Source organism: Schistocerca piceifrons, chromosome 1, assembly GCF_021461385.2.
Source record: "Schistocerca piceifrons isolate TAMUIC-IGC-003096 chromosome 1, iqSchPice1.1, whole genome shotgun sequence".
In the NCBI taxonomy this organism is placed as follows: Eukaryota; Metazoa; Arthropoda; class Insecta; order Orthoptera; family Acrididae; genus Schistocerca; species Schistocerca piceifrons.
This window is the reverse complement of record NC_060138.1, coordinates 1,120,166,411-1,120,185,218: the sequence shown is the minus strand read 5'-3', so window position 1 is coordinate 1,120,185,218 and position 18,808 is coordinate 1,120,166,411. Positions and strand designations below refer to the sequence as shown.

At 38.7% G+C, this 18,808-nt stretch overlaps 1 protein-coding gene across 1 annotated transcript in view; it reads left to right on the top strand.

Moving 5' to 3' along the window:
- Positions 1–18,808, top strand: part of LOC124778169 (xaa-Pro aminopeptidase 1-like) — a 156,688-nt gene that overhangs the window by 103,719 nt on the left and 34,161 nt on the right. The window contains exon 4 of the mRNA XM_047253626.1: positions 9,574–9,673. Within this exon, the coding sequence (XP_047109582.1) occupies positions 9,574–9,673 (100 nt within the window). The remainder of the gene's footprint in view (positions 1–9,573; positions 9,674–18,808) is intronic.

The window sequence follows — 18,808 nt, the reverse complement described above, 5'->3', positions numbered from 1 at the left end:
CTTTGCCGTAGGTTCGTGAGTAGTGGATTGCGGTGTGAGACTTGTTCGAAGTATTTTCACTGGAGGGAATGCAGTGGGGAAGCCAGTGGGCATTCTGGTGAGATCCTCTCCTGGAACTTCAGGTTATGAAGCAAGAGTAAGTTGATAGAGGAGCAGGAGCGTAATATCTGTGCCCTTCAGGTGCAGTTGAAAAACGCACAGGAGCAGCTAGATAGGATGAGGAGGGAGAAGGGGGATGGGGAATGGGAGCTGGCTGTTGGCAAGAGATCTGCTAGGAGAAGAAGATTTTCAGATAGTTTTACTATTGGTGTTTACAATAGATATGACCAACTGTCAGAGTCTAGTGGAGAGGAATCTCTAGTAGCTGTAGATGTAGGAAGTATGCAGCAGACCTCAGTAGTTACTGTGCCTAGAACAGTTGCAAAGTCGAAGAGGAAGAAGAAGGTTCTGCTGTTAGGTAGAGGTGTAGGCCAGCAGTTGCAGGAAGTGCTGGGGAGTGAGTACCAGGTCACCAGCATTGTGAAGCCTAATGCAGGGTTGGCTCAGGTGACTGTTAACATAGGTGGGTTATGTAGGGATTTTACTAAAGAGGATCAGGTAGTGATTGTGGGTGGGGCTGGTAATAGTATTGATAGGGATGGGGAGTATAACATAGATGGTGCCCTGGAAAAGATAGCCACTCAGACTGGCAACACAAATGTGCATTTCGTGGAACTGTTTCAGCATCACAATCGGCCTCATCTTAATACAGCCATCAGGTGTAATAACATGAGACTTTAGGGTGCGCTGATGACAGAAAGCATGGGTCACATTTCAGTGGTGTCGGTGGAGTCCATCAGCAGGACGGGTTTCACTAGACATGGCCTGCACCTCAACAGGTATGGGAAGGGGAGGCTAGCAAAGCTTATAGGTGACAGCATAGGTGGGGTTGGTGGGATCACTCATGGGAAAATTCCTGCAGTAGTGGGTGTTAGAGCTGCACCTTTTTTAGATTGAAGTCAGCTGATAGGTATTCCTGCTTAAGGGAAGTCTCTCTAACAAGGGAATCACTTTTGACAAAGCTTAGGTATCCGAGTAATGAGGGAATTAGTATATTTCAGCAAAATATACAAGGTATTAGAGGTAAAGTTAGTGAACTGCTTATAGATGTTGACTCTGAAATTATTGGTTTATCTGAACACTTCTTAAATAAGGAGATAATTCAGAGGCCTCCTTTACCAGGATACAGGTTGGCTGGCAGCTTTTAGAGGAGCTCTTTGCGGTGTGGGGGAGTAGCCATGTATGTGAAAAACGGCATCCCATTTGAGTCAATTGATGTTTCAAAGCACTGCACTGAAAAGGTGTTTGAATGTTGTGCAGGTGTGGTTAAATTTAACGGAGCTAAACTTCTAACTGTTGTTATTTATAGATCCCCAGACTCCGATTTCACAACATTTTTGCTAAAGCCAGAGGAGGTTCATGGTTCACTATATAGGAAATACAAAAAGTTAAATGTATGTGGTGACTTCAATATTAATTGTATACGTGATTGTGCAAGGAAGAGGATGCTGGTAGACCTCTTTAACTCATATAATCTTATGCAAACTGTATTCTTTCCAATGAGAGTGCAAGGTAACAGTAGAACAACCATAGACAACATTTTTGTTCATTCCTCATTACTAGAAGGGCATTCTGTTAGCAAAAAGGTGAATGGCCTTTCAGATCATGATGCACAAATTTTAACTCTAAAAGATTTTTGTGCTGCAACATGTGTTAAATATAGTCATCAGCTGTTTAGGAAAGCTGATCCAGTTGCTGTAGAGACCTTTGTAAACCTTATCAAGGAACAAGAGTGGCAAGATGTTTATAGCGCTGATACAGTAGACGATAAATATAATGCTTTCCTCAAGACTTTTCTCATGCTCTTTGAAAGTGCGTAGTGGGAATGTCCGTGTTACTGATAAGTCGCATATATGTACAGTATTTAATAATCACTTTCTGAATATAGCAGGTGAACTAAATAGAAACCTAGTCCCAACAGGGAATCATATAGCGTTCTTAGAAAAAAGTGCTCCGAGACTGTTACCTGAAATGCTCCTCCATGATACTGACAAGAGGGAGATTGAGTTAATAATTAAATCACTAAAGACCAAGAACTCTCATGGATATGACGGGGTATCTAGCAGAATACTGAAGTATTGTTCTATGTATGTTAGCCCAGTTCTCAGCCGTATCTGTAACTTTTCCTTAAGGAGTGGTCGGTTTCCTGACCGATTAAAGTACTCGGTAGTGAAGCCACTTTATAAAAAGGGAGACATTGATAATGTTGACAATTTTAGACCTATTTCTATGCCATCGGTGTTTGCTAAAGTTATCGAGAAGGTTGTATATACAAGGTTACTGGAGCATTTAAATTCACATAATTTGCTGTCAAATGTTCAGTTTGGTTTTAGAAATGGTTTAACAACTGAAAATGCTATATTCTCTTTTCTCTGTGAGGTTTTGGACGGATTAAATAAAAGGTTGCGAACGCTAGGTGTTTTCTTTGATTTAACGAAGGCTTTTGACTGTGTTGACCACAAAATATTACTGCAGAAGCTGTACCATTATGGAGTAAGGGGAGTAGGTTACAATTGGTTCACCTCTTACTTTAAGAACAGAAAGCAGAGGGTAATTCTCCGCAATATTCAGAGTGGTAGTGATGTTCAGTCCCAATGGGGCACTGTTAAGTGGGGCGTTCCCCAAGGGTCGGTGCTGGTGCCACTGCTGTTTGTTATTTATATAAATGATATGCTTTCTAGTATTACAGGTGATTCAAATATATTTCTGTTTGCTGATGACACCAGCTTGATAGTGAAGGATCTTGTGTGTAATATTGAAACAGTAACAAATAATGTAGTTCATGAAATAAGTTCATGGCTTGTGGAAAATAATTTGATGCTAAATCACAGTAAGACTGAGTTTTTACAGTTTCTAACTCACAATTCAACAAGAACCGATATTTTGATCAGACAGAATAGGCATATTATAAGCGAGACGGAACAGTTCAAGTTCCTAGGCGTTCGGATACATAGTAAGCTGTTGTGGAAAGCCCATGTCCAGGATCTTGTTCAGAAGCTAAATGCTGCTTTATTTACCATTAGAACAGTATCTGAAATAAGTGACACTTCAACACGAAAAGTAGTCTACTTTGCATATTTTCATACGCTTATGTCGTATGGTATTATTTTTTGGGGTAATTCTTCTGATTCAAAAAGGGTATTTTTGGCTCAAAAACGGGCTGTTCGAGCTATATGTGGTGTAAGTTCGAGAACCTCTTGTCGACCCCTATTCAAAAATCTGGGAATTCTGACATTGCCCTCACAGTATATATTTTCTTTTATGTCGTTTGTTGTTAGCAATATTAGCCTATTACCACGAGTTAGCAGCTTTCACTCAGTTAATACTAGGCAGAAATCAAATCTGCATGTAGAATGCACTTCCTTGACTCTTGTGCAGAAAGGAGTCCAGTATTCTGCTGCATTCATTTTCAATAAGCTACCACAAGAGCTCAAAAATCTTAGCAGTAGCCCAAACTCTTTTAAGTCTAAACTGAAGAGTTTCCTCATGGCTCACTCCTTCTATTCTGTCGAGGAGCTCCTGGAAGAGCTAAAAAATTAAGCAAATTCCAGTGTTACATTGTTGATTTTCTTCATTTAAATTTACGACTTGTCACCTGAATATGTTTTTTTATATTTCATTTTATCTGTTTCTAATATCGTGTTATAATTTCATGTATTGACTCGTTCCATGACCATGGAGACTTCTCCTTAATTTGGCCCCACGGAACAATAAATAAATAAATAAATAAAATAAATAAATAAAAGTTTACCACTAGATGGCTCCAAATTGTAACATGTAACATGACAGTGTGTAACGTAACTATGGTGAAGCATGAGAAACAGTGTGACGTAATCGAGTTTTGAACTCAAAGAATTCATCCACACATGGAGCACTCTCTTCTTCAGCATGACAGTGCCAGACCACTCATGAACACTGCCACAAGTGCAACAATCCAGTGCCTTGGGTTCACTGCCATTGATCATCCTCCATACAGTCCCAACTTGGCATCATCTAATTTTCATCTGTTTCCAAAACTTAAAGGACAGCTTTGAGGATTTCACTTTGATAGTGATGAAGCAATAGAAGCAGAGGTGGTGTTGTGGCTCCATCAACGAAGTCAAACATTGTACTGTGATGGTATCAACTAATTAGTCTTCTTTTTTGGTAAACATTTTTGGAATACAGTGATCAATAGATTATTATATTTTGACTAAAGTTCAGTCTTGATCACACCATTTATGTTTCAATGACGTAGGTGACCGGTTTCGATTATTTTTACATAACCATCATCAGACCCATGGCTCCCTTAGGATGGTTGGCGGAGCTCTCCTCAGCTGCTACAAAGTCAACCGGTTACCTATGTCATTGAAACATAAATGGTGTGATCAAGACTGAACTTTAGTCAAAATATAATTGGTCTCCTGCTGGGAGAGTTTTGAACTCAAAGAATTCATCCACACATGGAGCACTCTCTTCTTCAGCATGACAGTGCCAGACCACTCATGAACACTGCCACAAGTGCAACAATCCAGTGCCTTGGGTTCACTGCCATTGATCATCCTCCATCCATCCATGAACACTGCCACAAGTGCAACAATCCAGTGCCTTGGGTTCACTGCCATTGATCATCCTCCATCCATCCATCAACGAAGTCAAACATTGTACTGTGATGGTATCAACTAATTAGTCTTCTTTTTTGGTAAACATTTTTGGAATACAGTGATCAATAGATTATTATATTTTGACTAAAGTTCAGTCTTGATCACACCATTTATGTTTCAATGACGTAGTCACTAGGGGAGTATGCTGAGAAACTGTTTATTATTATATTTTGACTAAAGTTCAGTCTTGATCACACCATTTATGTTTCAATGACGTAGTCACTAGGGGAGTATGCTGAGAAACTGTTATGGTAACATGAAGAATGAAGATGTAGAATGTTAAGAAATTTTGTTTTATTTAAAAAGCTTTAAGAGTTTTCACATTAAAAATTGGGAGGCTTACTTTTCAGCAAATCCTCGTACATTAGTTTACATATATTATAGTATCTTAGGAGAAAACCAGCTACTTTTAAGAAAGGCACTTTAGTGATGTCAGAAGAAACTGTGAGCAGTCTATATCTATGCTCCATAAGCCACCGTACAGTGTGTGGCAGAGGGTACTCTGTGTGCCGGTATCACTTCCCCCCTTACCCATTCCAGACACAAAAGGTTTGCAAGACGAAAAATTGCTAGTAAGCCTTTGTGCAAATTCAAATCCCTCTAATTTTATCTTCATGGTATTTATGCAAGATATAAGTATGAGGAAGCAATGTACTGCCTGACTCTTCTGGATCAAAGGTTTCAGAAGTTTAACAATACACCACACTGTGCTGTAAAGCACACTTCTTGCAGCATCTGCCACTGGGATTGGCTAAGCATCTCAGTGCCGCTTTCACACTTGCTAAATGAAACTGTCTACATACTGGAAAAGGTAAAACAATCTTCAAATAAAATTAATATTTATCAGAATTAACAACTTCAAACACAAATTATTTGAGAAATTATAGGAGTTGCTAATAAAGTAGTCTTTTAGTTTGTTTCTGAATAGCTAGAGATTCACAGTTTCCTACCTAACCTTCATTATAATATGCAAATTCTTGGGCATCTGAGCAGATAATGTACCAAGGTGGCATCAGCACAAGGCTAAATTAACAAAAATGCTCCATTTAGCTTGCTTTGTACTTAGAAATCTCTCTCAACCTGCAGATAACATACTTTTCCACAATTTCACTCAGCTCCATTCTATTGCCTAATCTTTTGAGGACTAGGCAGTTAAGAATAAAAGACTATTTCTTCTATAGAAATAAGAATATTTAGTAATATGAATATAATAGAGGGAAACATTCCACGTGGGAAAAATATATCTAAAAAGAAAGATGATGAAACTTACCAAACAAAAGCGCTGGCAGGTCGATAGACACACAAACAAACACAAACATACACACAAAATTCTAGCTTTCGCAACCAATGGTTGCCTCGTCAGGAAAGAGGGAAGGAGAAGGAAAGACATAAGGATATGGGTTTTAAGGGAGAGGGTAAGGAGTCATTCCAATCCCGGGAGCGGAAAGACTTACCTTAGGGGGAAAAAAGGACAGGTATACACTCGCACACACACACATATCCATCCACACATACACAGACACAAGCAGACATTTGTTTTTTTTTTACAAATGTCTGCTTGTGTCTGTGTATGTGTGGATGGATATGTGTGTGTGTGCGAGTGTATACCTGTCCTTTTTTCCCCCTAAGGTAAGTCTTTCCGCTCCCGGGATTGGAATGACTCCTTACCCTCTCCCTTAAAACCCATATCCTTATGTCTTTCCTTCTCCTTCCCTCTTTCCTGACGAGGCAACCATTGGTTGCGAAAGCTAGAATTTTGTGTGTATGTTTGTGTTTGTTTGTGTGTCTATCGACCTGCCAGCGCTTTTGTTTGGTAAGTTTCATCATCTTTCTTTTTAGAATATTTAGTAAAATTGATAAGCAAACATCTCACAGAAGCATCTTCATGGAGCTATGAATTCTTACACTTATGTGCCATTTCACTAATTCCATAACGGTATTTGTTGTTTGCATTTACTCTCTAATAGTATTCATCATTAATAACAAGACCTAACACGGGATAAACAGTGCAGTCTACAACTATAATACTAAAAACAAAAATAAATGCCATATAAACTTTGCATTGCTCTCTAGATATTAATGTAAAATTTATATGGAAACTATTTTTACTTGTTATATTATAGCTGTGCAAAGTAAGTCAAATGAAGCTGTTTGGTTAATTATCAGGATGCCAAAGGATTTCACACATGAATTTTCATTTTCTGTTTACTCAGTGACCTCTGTTTCTGATACCAGTAAGTTTCATACCAAACAACTTTCACTTACACAAGCGTTGGTTATCTATCTTAAAGAAAAATGGACAATCCTTTGTGATAAATGTATCAAAGTTATTGGTTTATAGCTGATTATCAAAAATGGACCATTATTAATTACAAGAACCTGCAGACATGCATTTAAGTAGGCTGCATCATGATGTGTCAAGTGAAATTTGTGACTGGATTGAAGATTTTTTTGGTGGAGAGGACACAGCGTGTTATGTCGAGTGGAGAATCGTCAGATGTAGAAGTAACTTTGGATGTGCCCCAGGGAAATGAGTTGAAGCCCTTGCTGTTCATGTTCTGTACTAATGACCCTGTGGATGATATTAACAGTAACCTCAGACATTTTGCAGATGATACAGTTATCTATAATGAAGTACTGTCTGGCGGAGGCTGCATAAATATTCAGTCAAAACTTGATAAGCTTTCAGAGTGGTGCAAAGATTGGCAACTTGCTTTAAATGTTCCACAATGTAAAATTGTGCACTTCACAAAACAAAAAAATTAGTATCTTATAACTATAATGTCAATGAGTCACTGTTGGAATTGACCAACTCATACAAATACCTGGGTGTAACACTGTGTAGGGATCGTAAATGGATTGATCACATAGGCTCATTCATGGGTAAAGTGGGTGGCAGACTTTGGACTATTGGTAGAGTACTGGGGAAGTGCAATCAGTCTACAAAGAAGATTGCTAACAAATCACTCATGCAACCGATTCTAGAATATTGCTCAAGTGTGTGGGATCCATACCAAACAGGACTAACAGGGGTTGTGTATGTATACAGGGCAGGGCAGCATGAGTGGTCACAAGTTTGTTTGACCCATGTGAGAGTGTCACTGAGACATTGGAAGAATTGAACAGGCAGACTCTTGAAGATAGACATAAATTATTCTGAGAAAGTCTACTAACAAAGTTTGAAGAATTGGCTTTAAATGGTGACCCTAGGAATATACTACAACCCCCTACTTATTGCTGACATCAGGATCATGAGCATAAGATTAGAATATTGCAGGATGCATAGAGACACTCAAACAATCATTCTTCTTGCACACCATACATGAATGAAACAGGAAGAAACTCTAATAACTGGAACAATGGGACATATCCTCTGTCATGTGTACCATGGTGGTTTGCAGAGTATAGATATAAATGTAGATGTAGATGTCAAGCCCCAAAATCTGGGGGAATGTAGGTACAGAGACAAGTTTCACAAAAAGTGCCATCCTAACTATAAGAAAATTATCACTGTAGATAGAAACTTAATGAGAAACAGAGTTGTTCAAGTCACAAGGTTATCAGCAAAGAATTGTTCCCACAGTAGAATTTAAAGAAATTACACTGGGTCCTGTAGAACAAGATTCATCAATGAGAGCTCATCACTTGTCCATGAAATCATTAGTGTGTGAAGCCTCAGCAGATACAGAGGGTGAACTGATTGGTATGGTCCCATCTAGAGTCTGCATGGTGCAGGTTTCAGCCCACCCAGCAGCCTGGCTGTTTTACAGTCATAATTTTCCCCCATGCATGTGACTTACATCAAGGCTGCATATCTATTTCCCATGCTCATTCACACTTAGCCATTCACTATTTCAATGATTCACACTTCACATGCATGCCATATTCATTCACTCATCCACTCAGACAACAAAACAAATAAAAAGAATATTGGCCATTACAAATAACAATAGCGGTCTGAAATTGAAGTTACTACAAAATATTTTGATGTTTTGACCAAAATGTTGTTCATTCCAAAATTTAAAGGTCAGGCATTTAATTTAAATTCTTCCCTGACTTCAACACAAAATATAGTAACATAGCACCCCGGTTGTTATTTCTCAAGGAAAGCCATAAATTGTGTATTTTAGGTAATTTTTTATACATAAAAAATTAGTATAGGAGCAATCTTAAATTTATACTGTTGTTGACAATCATCATTACAAAAGTTTATACAAAGTTTCACAATAATTGGGTTATTAGCACTATCTTTAATAATTCATATCAATCCACGTAATATTCAGTTGTTGTCCTGGGCATGTCCACAGCTTGAAAAGCTAGCTGGGTCATGTGTGAACGTGTTATTCCTAGTGTGTGAAAGCATTTTCTGGGGTCAAGACTCTGGAAGGTTTCGAATGGCCTATACAAAAAAGGAATGGTTAAAATCTAGGGTTTCAATTAGTATATGATGTGTTTCATTATAAATGTGCAGCTTTTGTAGGTTGCAATGACCAGAATCTTTGAAGACCATAAAGACAACAATTAGAGTTACATTAGCAGTAGTTCTTAGTGAACATTTTCCATTAGGTATGTTTCATATTCAAAGTATTTCATCGAAAATCTGTGTCTGTCCATATATATCTTGGAATATTTAAGATATGACTTACTCATCACTTGCCATAAATGTGGTTTTCTGTTTTGTTTTTGACAATACTTAGATTAATTGTTGACTGCTCTTCCTGGGTTCAGAATAAAAAGAACAATCTAATTTAAACACTAATTTCTAAGTACTTACCCAACTTCTTTCTAAGAAACTGATGTCTAATGATAGCTTTGTTCTAATGCTTTACAGGGATGGCTGTCAGACGTCCTCCATGTGCCTGCTGCTCGTGTGGGTGCTGACCCACACTTACTGCCTCACACCGATTGGCATGCATTATCGGTTGACCTTGGTAATACTGCCAAAGTAGGCAACATCAGTGAATGAACAATGTTCTTTACTTTATAACTTGGTTTTCTCTGCATGTATTACCCCAAGCACTTTTCAGTTTGTCTGATGCATCTAAAAAAAAAGTGCTTCCATCTGTTTATCTCTTAATCTTCTATATTTTAGAGTCCACATAAATTTGCACATGTAAAAAACAGAGTAATTCTATGATACATTGTATTGACCTTCAGAAAGCATAAGTACCACTGATAGACAAATTAAAGGAGAATGTGCCGTACCTTCAGTTTTTACAGACAATTAGTGGATGGGGTTATTGAGATGTGAGACAACAAGTGCTTTAAATTTGTCATTTATTATCATTAAAACAGTGGCAGATCAGAAACTGGCCATGCAGTCTGTTTACGAAAAAACATTTGAAGAAACAGTTCTGTGAAAAAATGGAAATTTCATGTGAAGGTTTCCTTTGGATGATTTTTTTTAAGATTTTTGTAAAGGACTAACCCAAGAACAATATCCTGAATTGTCATCTTTTAGTAAGCAACCACATTCAGACCTTTTGCCGTGGTTGTTCTTCCACCTATACTGAATTTCATCAAGTTGACCCAAATCAGTTGTTGGTCTGAAAAACATTGGTGCTGTGCAAAACATGATTCAAGCTGAATGGCAGGTGGCTCATTGAAAAAGAGAGAATCCTTGGACATACAGAATATTGCATACATTCAGTTCTGTGTGAACAGTTACTGTGGAAAAGGTCTGTTCCTGATGGATTTTGCACAACTTGACTCAAGCTCGGAAACAGGCTCCTGTTAATTAGTGTAAGTAAACGTTCAGAAAATTTGATTGAGGAAATGGAAATTCTGTATACAACATCATAGGAGGGAGTAAAACTTGGATATATTCATATCAGCCATAAACTAATCAGCAGTCAACTGTCTGTACGTCCAAGATGAATCAAAACCAACAAAACTGGTCAGTTTGTGAAGCATTTCCAAGAAAATGATCGCTTGTTCCTTTGGTTACACTGGGCATGTTGCAACCAATGCTTTAGAGGATCAAAGAATAGTGATGCTGAAAAGGATACCACAGTTTGCTTACTACAATTCACTGATGCAATCAGGAAAATAAATTAAAAACTTTGCAACATTCTTCATTGTGACAGTGTTGGCTACACACAAAACATTGGGAAGTTGACTGTTTGACAGAGAAAAGTCCAAGTAATGTCATGCATCTGATTTATCACCTAACTACTTTTTTTGTTCTTGCCACCCCTGAAAGGTTTTGAATTAGTTCAAATTCATGCAAAAGTAAATAAATATTGTTGGAAACAGTGGGACTATTTGTACCAATTTTTCCCTTTCATTGTTTTTGTAAAAACTTAAGAAGAGGTACTTGTAGCTTTCAAATCTGCTAGTTCCTTAACCAAGGATGAAAGAAGGGTAGGTTTAGGAAGGTTGGAAAGGAGAACAGTTTATAGAGACCCAAAGTCAAGTTGATTCTCATATGTATGTTATTCTGAGTAATATATAGGCTTAATTAAATGATCATTAACAACAAAATGCAACTACTTCCACTTGTTCATGTGCTATGAATGAATGAATGATGTTCCTGTCATTAACTCCAGATATTTTTCTCATTTCCAGACCTGACACCCATTTGTAACTGTTCCTGACACACTTGTGTTCACTTTGTTCATTTTATGCAGGGTGTACATAAAGTCTGGGGAAACCTTCACTTATTTATTGCACAAGAACCTAACATTGTACAGATATCATACATATGTCACTTTGAAGAGAAACCATGAAAGTTTTTTTCATATTTTTCACTTATACCGCCACAGAGTAGTTTGGTAATTTGCCGATAGTCACCACCAGTCGCAAACATGGCGAGTTCAGGTGCAGAGTGAGCTTTCTGTGTGTTGGAGTTCGACAAAAACAAGTGTGTTATGGCTGTTCAACGGATGTTTAGGACCAAGTACAGTAAGAAGCCACCAACAAGGAAGGCCATTTACCACTGGCACAATGAATTCGTTACAACGGGTTGCTTGTGCCCAGCAAAGAGAAGAGAATGTCCAGTGTGAGTGAAGTGAATGTGGAGCACCGAGGGCATTGTCACTGGATATTCCTACTTGGACATGTTGCAGCAGTGGCTGATGCCTCAAATGCAATCGGACTCTCCAGTCACCTTTCAGCAGGATGGGGCTCCATTCCATTTTCATTGTGAAGTTCGTGGGTACCTGAAAACGGAGCTGCCACATCGATGGATTGGCCCTGTTACAGAAGGAGACAGCTGTTTCATGAAATGGCCTCCCTAATCACCATATCTCACTCCGTGTGACTTTTTTCTGTGGGGCACATTAAACATCTGGTGTATGTATGCCTCTACCACATGATGTAGCAGAGCTCCGGGAGAGGATACGGGAAGCATCTGCCACAGTCAAAAATGCCATGCTGGGACAGGTATGGCAAGAATTTGATTACCGTATTGACATCTGCCAGATCACTCATGGTTCGCATATTGAACGTTTGTAAAAAAAAAAAAACTTTCAGAGTCTCTCTTCAAAATGCAATACATATGACATCTGTACCATGTTTGGTTCTTGTGCAATAAATAACTGAAAGTATTTCTGGACTTTATGTACACCCCATATCTCAACTCCTCATCAGCTGACTTCTATCTACACTATACAAAGGAATTAAAGGATCAATTTTATGAACCCCCCATCATTTTCCCTCACTCCATTGCAGAAGTGTGAAATTTGGCTCGAATTTCCTATAACCTTCCTCTATAATGGTACAAAAGTATGGTATGCCCTAAGACATCTCCCTCAGGTTTGGTGACACTTCAAATAGCGAGGTGTCAACACATGCAAAATAAAAAAGACTTCAGCTCAGAAGTTTGTTTGATGTGTAAGCCCAGTTAATGATCTCAGATTGGAACCAACTCAGCCCAATGCCACTGTGGATGTGTCACATGATAGGGAAGTTGTAGCACACCACCTTACCCACATCTCATCCCTTCTCTTGACACCTCTATGATTAATGTCAGAACTGTGACAACCTTTGACACTGCTGGGATCCCACACATAATTCAAGCATTCTCTAAAGACACTGTGGGGCTGCAAACTCACTGAATGCAATCTGATCTCTTTGGAGCATAGCGTGACCACAACTTTTGCTCTGGTATACAGAGTGAAACCACTGGGGATTGTTCAAAACCATTCAGCAAAATTCGGCCATGATTTGAAGCAGCAAAGGGTGTTAAAGCTTTATAAGCCCTTGTGTTTTGCACCTTTCTGTGGTGTGATCACAGGAGAGGAGGAAGGAGGGTGAAGGTGCGACAACATCATGTGTGTAAATAAAATGGCAGACAGACCCTCTAAAGACACCCCAGTTCAGCAAGACCCTTGGTGTCACTTGCTCACCTTTGCTGAGCAATTTAAAAATGCACCTGTACAGAGACAATCTTTGATCTATTCTAGGCACCTACAAGCAGAGGCATCCCTTGACATTCTTCAGCTGCTTGCAGGTGTGCAGAATCTGAATAGTGTTGAACTGGTTGCATGGCTGCGGGCTTCTAGGAATTGGTCGAGGATTGTCTCTGTACACCTTCCCATGACCATGCCAGTGGATGGTGTCAAACGTGGGGCCTGAAAAACCATAAACATCTTTCAGATCCTGTTCAGATTTCCTTGAATGATTTTGAATGGTCCCTAGTGGTTCAACCGTATATATCAGAGCAAAAATTGTGATCACCCTACACTCCAAAGGTGTCAGATGAAGTTCAATGGGGTTGTAGCCTCACAATCTCATTTGAGAAGGACTGAATTATCCAGATGGTGTTCGCAGTGGCAAAAGTTGTCAAGAACGACGTTCTGTGGCACATCACACTGTAAACTGTCATTTTCGACAATGAAAAGTGTATAAATGAACCTGAGGGCTTTTCATGTTGATTCTGAGTGGTGGTACATCTGAAATTCTTTCCTCAGCCACCCATAAGAAAAGTGCATGATTTCAAAGCTAGGTGTCAAGAGAAGGGGTGAGATGTGGGTAAGGGTTGTGTGACAATCTTCGCATCATATGACACAGCCACAGTGATGTTGGGCAGAATTGTTGTGAAGTTGGTGCAAATATGACGTCATTAACCCATATTATACCTCACATGAATTTTTACAGGGGAGACTTGTAGGTGCCTTTGAGCAAAATTTCGAACTTCTTCATTGCAGTGGGGGAAAATGATGGGGTTTCAAAAAAGTGAGCCTTTCATTTTTTTCTGCAGTAGAGTCAGGCATACAACTCCCCGCCCCCTCAAAAATTCATCTGATGTCCGTACGTGATCACTAATACTTTACATTCCTAATTTCCATTTCATCATCTACAATGAGCTTCACCGAATTGTTAACAGCTGTTTGTCTTCTACCATTCCCAGCAGCCTATTGAGTTCATATTAGAGTTGTTGTTGTTGTTGTTGTTGTTGTAGTTGTAGTTATTGTGGTAGTGGTTGTCTTTAGTCTAAAGACTGGCTTGATGCAGCTCTGCATGCTACTTTATCCTGTGCAAGCCTCTTTACTTCCAAATAACTACTGCAACCTACATCTCTTTGAAATAGCTTACTGTATTCATCTCTGTCTTCCTCTGCAGTTTTTATCACCCACTCTTCCCTCCAACCCTAACCTTATGATTCCTAGGGTCCCAGAACATGCCCTATCAACCGATCCCTACTCTTAGTCGAGCTGTACCATAAATTACTCTTTTCCCCAATTCTACTCAGTACCTCCTCATTATTTATGTGATCTACCCATCTAATCTTCATTATTCTTTTATTGCACCACCTTTCAAAACCTTCTATTCTCTTCTTGTCTGAACTGTTGATCATCCATGTTTCACTTCCATACGAGGCTACACTCTAGACAAATACCTTCAGAAAAGACTTCCTAACACTTAAATTTATATTTGATGCTAACAAATTTCTCTTCTTTGGAAACACTTTCATTGCCACTGCCAAAACAGCACAACTCATCTAATATTTTTAGTGTCTCATTTTCTAATCCAGTTCTCTCAGCATCACCTGATTTAGGCCGACTTTGTTCCATTACCTTTCTTTTGGTTTTGTTGATTTTCATTACGTATCTTCTTCTCAAGATACTGTACATTCCATTCAACTGCTATTCCAAGTCCTTTGCTGTTTCTGCTGTTATCAGTAAAGCTCAAAACTTTTTATTTCTTCTCCTTGAACTTTAATTTCTTCTCCAAATTTTTCTTTGGTCTCCTTTACTGCTTGCTCAATGTACACATTGAATAGTATTTGGGATAGGCTACAACCCCTATTGTACACCTTTTGTGCTGCTCGACTCACAATTACTGTACAGTTTCTGCACAAGTTATAAATAATCTTTCACTTCCTGTGTTTTACTCCTGATACTTTGAGAATTTCAGAGTGTATTCCAGTCAACATCGTCAAAAGCTTTTTCTAAGCCTACAAATACTATAAACATAGGTTTGTCTTTCCTTAACCTATCTTATAAGAGAAGTCATAGGATCATTACTGCCTCACACATCCCTACATTTCTCCAGAATCCAAACTGATCTTCCCTGAGGTTGGCTTCTACCAGTTTCTCCATTCTTCTGTAAATAATTCATGTTGGTATTTTACAACCATGACTTATTAAACTAATGGTTCAGTAATATTCATACCTATCAACACCTGTTTCTATGGAATTCAAATTGTTACATTCTTCTTTAAGTCTGAGGGTATTTTGCCTGTCTCATATATCTTGCACACCAGTTGGAATAGTGAGGTCATGGCTGGCCATCCGGTGGATATCAGTAGTTCTGCGGGAATTTTGTCTATTCCATGGAGTCTTTCAGTACTCTATCAAATGTTTCCTGCAGTATCATATTTCCCACCTCATCTTCATCTACTTCCTCTTCCCTTCCAAGTTCATTTCTGTCATATAGCCTCTATATACAAGGGGCGTTCAATAAGTGCTCCAACACATTTTTTCTCTGACAGCAGGTTGGTTTTATTCAGGATTTCAGTACACTCTATTATCCCCCACTCTTAGGGCTACAAAGCCCTATTTTTCACCGTAATCTCTGTTCAATGTAATGGACTTACGTCACCTTACTGGGAGGGTTTGTATTCCCACTTGGTACCACTCTACTGGTTGATGTTGGAGCCAATGTCTTGCTGCATCAGTAGCCTCCCCATCACCCATGTACTGCTTCCCATGGAGTGCATCCTTCATTGGGCCAAACAGATGGAAGTCAGAAGGCGCGAGATCTGGGGGATAGGGAGACCGGACAAGTTTGTGTAACCTTGTTGCGATGACGACAGATGCCTCACCCAATGACTCACCATGGTTTTGTCACTGCCAGGTTTCTGAAGACATTCTATAAGCACCTATGAATAGCTGTGAGGCTCTGGCTTTCCATCAAAGGAAACTCAGTGACAGCTCTCTGCCTGTAATACACCTCTGTTACAAACACCATTTTGAAGGCTATGTGTAGCGCCGCCACCAGAACTTCATGAAACTGTAGGGGCTGGAGAAGAAATATTCCACGATGTCCTGCAACAAATTCCACATTTTTTAAACCAAATTTGACCAGAAAAAAAAGTATTGGGTTACTTACTGAACTCATGTCATACATTCCTTCCACCTTTCAGCTTTTCCTTCACTGCTTAGTACCGGTTTTCCATCTCAGCTCTTGATATTCATACAGTTACATCCTGTAGATGATATCTATCTTTCCCCTAGTTAAAATCAAACAATGGAAAATCCAGGATGGAATATCACAATATTATGAAAAGAATAGTTGCTAATCACTTTGTAGCAATGATGTTGAGTTGCAAATAGATGCAACAAAAAGACTGTCAGAAAGTAGGCTTTCAGCCAACAAGGCCTTCATCAGAAATACACAGACACACACACATTCGTACAACTGCAACTCACACACACATAACAGCAGTCTCTAGTTGCTGAGGTCAGTTATGAAGACCTAGTTATGTATGCTTGTATACCCCTGCATTTGTCCTCTAACAATTCCTGTTTGTCATCTTGTACTTTCTGTCACTACCATTTTTTAGATATGTATATTCCCTTATGCCTGCTTCATTTGCAGTATTTTTATATTTTCTCCTTTCATCAATTAAACTCAGGATCTCCTGTGATATCTAAGAATTTCTGCTAGGCCTTATCTTTTTATTTATTTGATCCTCTGCTGCCTTCACTATTTCATGTCTCAAAGCTACCAATTTGTCTTCTACTGTATTCGTTTCACCCATTTCAGTCAATTGTTGCTTAATGGTCCATCTGTAACTCTCAAAAACCTCTGGTTCTTTCAACTTATCCTGTTACCATCTCCTTAATTTCCTACCTTTTTGAAGTGTTTTTTTTTTTTTAGTAAAAGATCTACAGTTCATAACCAATAAATTGTAGTCAGAGTCCACATCTACCCCTGGAAATTCCTTTCAGTTTAACTTCGGGTATTAGAATTATACCTGATTTTATAAGTCAAATGTGGTCACCATCTTTTTCTGGAGTTCTACAAAGTGTTCTTCTTCAGAGACTTAATAATGTACTAAAAATTGTATTAAATGCTTTCTCTTACTTTGAACGATTAGTACATGAGCCCACATGAATTGTAACTGGTCGTGAAAACACACTTGATGTCTTAGATACAAATAAACCTAATCTAATAGAGAGTGTCATGACGGATACAGGGATTAGTGAACACGAGGTCATTGTAGCGAGGCTCAAAACCATATCAACCAAAACCACTAAAAATAAATGCAAAATATATCTATTTAAAACAGCACACAAAAATTCGCTTGATGCCTTCCTAAGAGAGAGTCCCCATTCCTTCCAAGTTAATTATGTAAATGTAGACCAGATATGGCTTGAATTCAAAGATACAGTATCGACAGCAGTAGATAGATTCATACCACATAAGTTAATAAGAGACGGGACTGATCCACCATGGGACACAAAACACGTCAGAACACTGTTACAGAACAACAAAAAAAAGAATGCCAAATTCAGAAGAATGCAAAATCCCCAAGACTGGCTAAGTTTCACGGAAGCTCAAAATTTAGTGCAGATGTCAATGCGAAATGCTTTTAATAGTTTCCACAATGAAACATTGTCTCAAAATATGGTAGAAAACTCAAAAAGATTCTGGTCGTATGTAAAGTACACCAGTGGCAAAAAACAGTCAATACTCTCACCGCGCGATAGCGATGGAAATGTTATTGATCATGGCGCCACTAAAGCGGAGTTACTAAATACACTTCTCCGTAATTCCTTCACGAAAGATGATGTAAATATCCCAGAATTCAAAACCAGAACAGCTGTTAGCATGAGGGACATAAAAGTAGATATCTTAGGTGTTGTGAAACAACTCAAATGACTTAAGAAAGGCAATTCTTCCAGTCCAGATGGGTTACGGATCAGATTCCTTTCAGAGTATGCAGACACAATAGCGCCTTTCTTAGCAATCATATACAACCGCCCACTTGATGAAAGGTCTGTTCCTAAAGACTGGAAAGTAGCACAGGTCATACCAATATTCAAGAAGGGAAATAGGAGTAACCCATTGAATTACAGACCCATATCACTGACCTCAATTTGCAGTAGGATTTTAGAGCATATACTGTACTCAAACATTATGAATCACCTTGAAGAAAATGACTTATTGATACATAACTAACAAGCATTCAGAAAATATTGTTCTTGTGCAACACAGATAGTTCTTTATTCCCATGAAGTAATGAGTGCTGTCGACAAGGGATCTCAGATCGATTCCATATTCATAGATTTCCAGAAGGCTTTTGATACCGTTCCTCTCAAGCGACTATTAATCAAATTGCATGCATATGGAGTATCGTCTCAGTTGTGTGACTGGATTCATGATTTCCTCTCAGAGAGGTCACAGTTCGTAATTATAGATGGTAAATTATTGAGTAGAACAGAAGTGATATCTGGCATTTTGCAAGGTAGTGTCATAGGCCCTTTGCTGTTCCTGATTTATGTAAATGATCTAGGTGATAATCTGAGTGGCCCCCTTAGAATGTTTGCAGATGATGCTGTAATTTACCATCTAGTAAAATCATCAGATGATCAATTCCAATTACAAAATGATCT